The 7,237-nt window shown below is 38.3% G+C and overlaps 1 protein-coding gene across 1 annotated transcript in view; it reads right to left on the reverse strand.

The window, feature by feature from the left end:
- C2CD5 (C2 calcium dependent domain containing 5) overlaps positions 1-7,237 on the reverse strand; it is a 59,843-nt gene continuing 52,606 nt past the window's right edge. Inside the window, exons 26-31 of the mRNA XM_017736657.1 lie at positions 7,221-7,237; positions 6,398-6,459; positions 6,112-6,213; positions 5,105-5,295; positions 2,164-2,310; positions 1-1,482 (exon numbers count right to left, since the gene is read on the reverse strand). Of these exons, the coding sequence (XP_017592146.1) occupies positions 1,351-1,482; positions 2,164-2,310; positions 5,105-5,295; positions 6,112-6,213; positions 6,398-6,459; positions 7,221-7,237 (651 nt within the window). The 3' untranslated portion in view covers positions 1-1,350. The remainder of the gene's footprint in view (positions 1,483-2,163; positions 2,311-5,104; positions 5,296-6,111; positions 6,214-6,397; positions 6,460-7,220) is intronic.

Raw genomic sequence — 7,237 nt, forward strand, 5'->3', positions numbered from 1 at the left:
TTTTAGAAAGAGATTTATTGTGGAAGAATGATTTTCATGCTCATTTACAATGAAATAATCAGTTTTAACAAATAATCGTGCCATTGCCTAATTTCAACACTAAACATAATATTTACATTCAAGTTTACATCTTTGTTCAAGTTCCATGTACAATATTGTCAGAATTAAGTAAGAATGCATCTTCAAATCAAAGTTCGCTTTTTTTTTTTTTTTTTTTTACAATAATCACCACCTTTCAGACATTTACTGGAAATGACAAATTTCCTGTCTTTGCAGTAGACAAAGACAGGAATTATTTCCCAGCTACAGCACTGGAAAAGAACAAAAACCACAAAAAACCCCAAACAAAACCCCGAACACAAAAGCAACCCGCAGGAACCACTGTCACATGCATACATCAATCTCCAGTTAGCCAGGCATTTAAACAGGAAGGAGGGTGCAGAATAACCTCTGCATAACTGATTTTTGGGGACTGTTTATGCCATCATTGAAACAGATCCTGCCTTAAGAAAATGAACCTCAGGACAATTCTTTCACAAAGTCCTAAATAACAAGAAGACCTGCTTTGTCAATACTGAAGTGAACATCTTGTAATAGCACCAGACACACCCTGGAACTTTTTGTTATATTCTATTGGTTTGTTGTTTTCTTTTTCCAGCACAGGAATGCATGCCCAGGTTCACAGCATTGTGGCCTGGCAGCTTTTAAAAGACAACTAAAAAAACAAATAACACTCCCCACCCCCCAAATACAAAAACAACAACAAAACAAGAAAAAATAATGTGCAGAAATTCAAACTGTAACTTTTTAGTACTGCTTTTTCCTCTTCACACTCTAGGATGTAAGGGAATTTCTGAGTCCAGGCCCATGTTTTCTTGTCCTGCACACAAATCTCTCCCTTCTTCATCAAAGGTTTCCAACATAGACTTCTCAACCCTCCCACCCTGACCTGAGAATCAGCTCTGACAACACTCAAACTCAGAAATGGTTCTGAATAACAACTTAACATGGTCCCACTGAACAGCTCAAAAATGCAACACCATTTTTCCTTCCTTCCACAGTTCCATGTGATGCCTGCTATTCTAATCCATGTTCTCCTACCAGTGCTTCACTTGCTGCCTGGTTTCACAGAGGCCAGAAAGAGTAACAGAAGAACCAGAGCACACCTGCCAGTTCACCACTCTGACTTACGTTAAGTTATATGATAACAACAACAACAAAAAAGTGATTGTCTTGGATTTTGGCTATTAATGTCATGGAGAGATACTGACTTTGAAGATGCAAACCTAAACATTCCCACATTTTAAATAATCTTTATATTTAGCAGAGACTACTTCACTTGTTCTGCCTTCATGTTGTGACATCTCCTGCAGAACTTGTGGGCTGAGGAGCAGTTGTAGAAGGCTGCACTGGCAGCATTTCTAGCTCGGATTCACGGACAAAGATGACGGCATCGCCACTGACATTTATCAAACACTGAGCCTGGAAAAGAAGCCAATACCCAGTTACCAAACAATAAACAATAACGTATTTTATGTTAACTTATATCTGCTAGATATAACTACACAGAAAAATCAACAGAGATTGGCAGAAGGACAAATTATTTGAATTTATCGGCGAGGCAACATGTGCCACATTTTCTTTTCTATCTGCTCACTTGTGTGTTACCAAACATGCAGATGGATTGTTGTAAGACCACCACAGATGAAATATCTGGATATCTGTACTTGCTTTCATTACTGTTTTTAACAGATTTAATTTACTGAACATTCTGTTACTGTGTTTACAAATTAAGGTTTGTCCCTTTATGTACAAAATGGAGCATTTTACGTCAGCAGCTCCAGGTGTTTTTATGTGGAGTTAGGATGGAAATCCTACAGTGCAACATCAGAAATATCAAGTTCTGCACTACTGTGCAACTATTTCCTGCAATTTACTTCACTCTAGCAAGCTCAGTTCTTTTACCCATCTGGGTATTTATGAAGCATCCTCATAATTTTGTGTTATACAAGAAGACTCTTGGATTCTTAAAACATTATCGTGAGATATCAAGAAATGTTGTGCAGATATGGCTCTACAGCACTGCAAGTTTTTAAAGACATAAAATGTGTATTTGTATCATACAAACCACAACAGCACTTGTTATTTCACATCCTAATGTACCTGATTTTTGTTTGGGTTCTCCATGAAAACACACTGCTTCATTATGTATGACACAACTGCATTCCCTCCCAGAGCTGCAACATGAGCTCTCACCATGGCAAACACTTCAGCAATAAAAGCATGGAGGAAACCACTGACGCCACCCTCCTAGAATGGAAAAAATACACATTACATGTTATATTAAGTCTAGCTACAAGATGCTGAGTGCTTCTCTTCCATATTTATCAGCTGAAAAATTTAGTGAATCCTAAATGGTGTGGAGAACTTAACAGCCATTCACTGTTTAACGGGTCACAAATCAGATGGAGAGAGACCATTTACAGGGGCCTGGAGTGACAGGACAAGGGGAATGGCTTCAAACTGACAGGTATAGATTGGATATTGGGAAGAAATTCTTCTCTCTGAGGGTGGTGAGGCCCGGGCACAGGTTGCCCACCCAGAGAAGCTGTGGCTTCCCCTGGATCCCTGGAAGTTTCCAAGGCCAGGGACAGGGCTTGGAGCACCCTGGTCTACTGGAAGGTGTCCCTGCCCATGGCAGGGGGGTGGAACAAGAGAGTCTTTAAGGTCCCTTCCAATCCAAACCATTCTATGGTTCTATGAAATTCCTGGAAATTCCCAGTAAGGAGCGACCATTATCTTTGATCACTGCAACTTCATGTATATTAATGACTGTCATTAGTTCTCAACACTCACTGAAGAAATGATCCCTCAAAAAGTAAGCAAGGGACAGAGCAGAGACTTGAACTATTCAAACTATTTATTTTATTTTCCCCCTTGAAGCCCAAAGGAACTTCTAGCCATCTCATTTCATTATTTTTTTGACTTGATGGTGCTTGTGGGGCATTTTTACTTCTTTGGTGTGAAACTGAAGAATTTAAATTAATGTGAAAGGAGAAGGAAAACAACCAAATATGGATTTTCCTAAAAATCCTTATGAAAGAATGTGAGCAAGTACATTGTGGGGAAAAACCTATTGCACACGAACCAGGCAATCAACCAAAGAAATAAAAATCCCCAGAAAATGCTGAGAAAAGAAACTGATCAGAACAGAACTCACAGTTGGTTCAAAATACATATAAAATTTAAAAATTCAAGTGAAAGGCAAGACCAGTAGTCTTCTCACATGTTTCTGTGTGTGTGTGTGCCACTAGAAGAAACAGAAGAGGCAGGTAGAAGAAGAGATTGAACTGAGCTGAATTTCTAAGGGCTGTGTTCATTCCTAGAAGTATAATGTACCCTGAACAGACTCATAAAGGCATTAAAAAAACATATCTTGGATGAAAATTTACAAACAAAAAGGACAGGTATAATTTGTCAAACCCAGCATAAAGCAGGAATAAAGAATGAAGTCAACTGCAGCAAGAAATCAAAATTCAATACAAATTCATAATTCTCATGGAATTTTGATTTTGTCCAAGTCTTTTAAAGGTACAACAACTGATGGGGAAAAAATATGCATTATAAACCTAATACAACATTGGATGACAACAGGTAACAAAACCCACCTGTAAACAGCAAAGCCTAACAACTGTGGATTAATCTGACTTGAAATTATCATTAATTTTTGATTCAGGTATATATTTCAGCACTACCACAAGCAAAACATAAAGCAATACAAACACAAATGCTGATAATTACTTTCTTGTAGGACCTGAACCACATTGCTGGAGTTGGATATAATGACTGCTCTGTTCTGACTCCATTATAACTCAAGGCAATCCTGCAGTAAGAGTAGTTTGTGACTCAGCCTATGTAGCTGAAATAATTTAAATTAGCTCCCCTGGGTGCTGGAAAGAGCGCAGTAACAGCATCCCAGGGACTCTGCAACATTCCAGCTTCATGAAGGAAAGCTGAATCAAACACTTGAATGACCTATCCTTGTTGGGATCTGTTATGACAGATACAAAAGCTTATCAGCTATTGAATTTGTACATACAGAATCTGCACTTAGTACAGAAATGTCCTGTAACCATTTCCCTGCTCTGACATCCTTTTGAAGACACGGTCCTTTTCACACATGGATTTCTCAAGTTAAAAGGGAAAGTTAAAAGTAACTTGCAAGATGCAAACAAAATGTTTGTCTGATCCAAGTTTCTCTAGAGAGCTCACAGCCCATTTTCAGGAAGCCTGATCATTTTTATTAACATCTGCTCTGTCATTTTAGCAATGTGTAATTAGGAAAAAACAGCACTCTTCAGCACTGACAAACCAGGCAAGAGGTACACTCTATTTGTGTGGCCAAAAGCAAAGATGCAGCTCCTTCCCGAAAGGACAGGAAAATTATAAGGAACATGGCTTGCATTTTGGCATGCTCAGAGGATTATTTGTTTTCCAGATGCAGACTGGACATCATGGTTTGAACATCACCTCTAAGCTGGTTGTGTGGTCATGGACTCCACAGTGTAATTTTTGATGCTCGTCACACACAGTTTTGTTACAGAGAATGCACAGAATGTAATGTTTAAAATTAGCATAACATTATCTATGATATGGGCAACGTTATATTAACCAAAGAATTTTAAAATCCAAATACACTGTGAAAATTCATCACTGAGCTTGCTAAATGAGAGAAGAACGGATGATTTATTTTTTTCTTTAGCATTTAATTTGGGTTCAAATGATCCCAACTTCTACCATTGTTGGTCAAAGACCCATTTTTTCCATATAGTTCTGTTTAAGAACTCACTGGTTTCGTGTTCTATCCAATTCAACAGCAATGGCAATTGTTAAGTAACCCCTTCCTAACAGTGCCAAACACAAAACAGCTTTGTGTGCTCCACGACAAGAGCAATACAATGGAACTTGCTCCACACTCAGCACCTTCCCACAAGTGACACAAATTCTTCCCTGGCTGTGCCACACCTCAACTAATACCTCTGATTCTTACAATTAACAAAAAATTATTCCCTGACATAAAATAAATCCTTGCCACACAGCTCACCTCACGCAAAGAAGTGGTTTCTCGTATAAAAAACATATTGATTATCCCAAGATATTTGGTTATTTTTGCCCCAGGGAGAAAGGAAAGAGGTGTCATCTTAACAACTGAGACAGTGGAATTGGTGCATGATGGGACAGAACGGTGCCGTAAGTATCCCTCAGCCAATGGACTTGCTTTTTCAAGGGAAGTAGCTGAAAAATGGGAAAAAAACAGGAGAAAATAACTATCAAGATCCATCATTGTTCCTCAAAACACAAAAACTCTTCTTATTGGTTTTCCAAATAGCTTGGTGACAACATTCAGCTGCCTGTGATGCTCAGCCATATATGTGAGAAAGGAAATCATCATGCAAAGCATGCAAAAGGAGACAAGAAGCTGAAATGGCATTTATTTGGTAGAGTGGCGTTCCTGCAAAAGGAAAACATTGAGGCGAGCAGCTGCACATACAACAATCAGTTATAATGTGAAGGTAAAGAAAAAAGTGCCAACATTTTGAAACTTATTCTGCTGGAGGAACAAATTATAGGAAGTGTGAAAGTTGTTGTGTTTCTCCAGTGCAGCATTTTCCATTAAAACAGGTATTAATCTCTGCTAATTTAAGCAAGATAGTCAGACCTGTGGCCAAAGAACTACTAAAAACCAACTCACCACTTGCTAATTTAGTGACCATTGACTTGACTGTCCCCTTGGTGATTGCTTCCTGTTTCTCACCCCCAATTTTCCAAGATCATACATACACCTACATCCATGCAGTGGATGTTATACAATTAGTAGGCGTACACATGTATGGAGAACTAATTACAGCAAGACTTTATTTTGCTTTTTATGCTACTGGTTGATCAACCCTGTGTGAGCTTACAGAACAATGTCGGCAGTTTTCACACTCAGTAATTCATTCTACATGTGACCTGCAATGCTACTGCTGGGCAGGGCACTCCACTAAGTCACCACTGGGAAATCAGAGATATGTCTCAGATTATCAGAATGTGGTAGAAACAGCCGCCTACTTGTCTTAATTGATCCGCGCCTTATGGTCTGAGCTTTCAGTTTAATGAGCTCTATCCAGCTGTTGCATCTGTCTGCAAAGGAACTGTAATCAACTGACGTTGCTGGAAACACAGACAGAAAAACAAAAGAAAAAAAAACAGAAAAAAAATATATGGATGATGTCTCTTGCTCATCTCAATGCTCCTTTTTGAGGAAGCAATGATTAGTGTCTGAGAGAGAACAACCATCCTTTTGCAGGTCTGTTTAAAAGGAAAAGTTACAGGATAGGTTTGGATTTGTCCAAACCAAAGTACCAATTTCTGGTGATGTCCCAGCTCTGAACCAACTGCCTGAGTGGGACTTCAGCACTGAAAAAACATGCAAATACAGTCATTAAGGACTTATGCTAGATTAGTTTTTTTAATCTCAATTTAGGTTTTAAGTTATGGTTTTTTAAACTTTATTTAAGCCTTTTTAAATTTTCATTGCTTTTTTTTTTCCTTACAAAGAGCTGCTGATCAAGATTTAAACTTCCCAACTGTCTTTATCAATAACTAACCTACAGACTGAAAAAAAAAAGCTTTGGTGATGAGGATAAGAGTCACAAGCTGAAACAACACCTCTGTTTTAAACACAAATTAATTTTCTTTACACAACAGTCTTCCTTGCCCCAACATCCTCCCTCCAACACTCCTCCCATTATCATTACAATAAGAAGTAAGAGTTGTTTCTGCTATGACTTTTGGTATTAGTTGTAGGGGTGTTTGCATATCTTTAAAAAAAAGGGGGGGGTTGCAAACACTGTTTCTTCATTACCCTGAAGAAACGGGAGGAACACATGCTAACTTCAAATTAACACAGGCAAAACAGCTCTCTTTCTGGGGTCTAATTTTCTGTCAGATAAAGCTATATCAATGTATCTGACAGAGAGGCTGTTATTATTAACAAATCTAACTTTTATTATTAAAAATCATATCGAAATATTAGGATATAATTAAGCCACACCGGAGCATGCATTCTCAGTTAAGTAGTAAACACTTCCTGGATTAAGACACATCCAAAAAGGGTATACCAACATCCCAAGAATGCTCATTCTGTTCTGGCAGATGGTTAAATTAAGGAAACTCACCTCTCTGAGCAGCAGGA

This window comes from Corvus brachyrhynchos, unplaced genomic scaffold (genome assembly GCF_000691975.1).
Source record: "Corvus brachyrhynchos isolate BGI_N302 unplaced genomic scaffold, ASM69197v1 scaffold246, whole genome shotgun sequence".
In the NCBI taxonomy this organism is placed as follows: Eukaryota; Metazoa; Chordata; class Aves; order Passeriformes; family Corvidae; genus Corvus; species Corvus brachyrhynchos.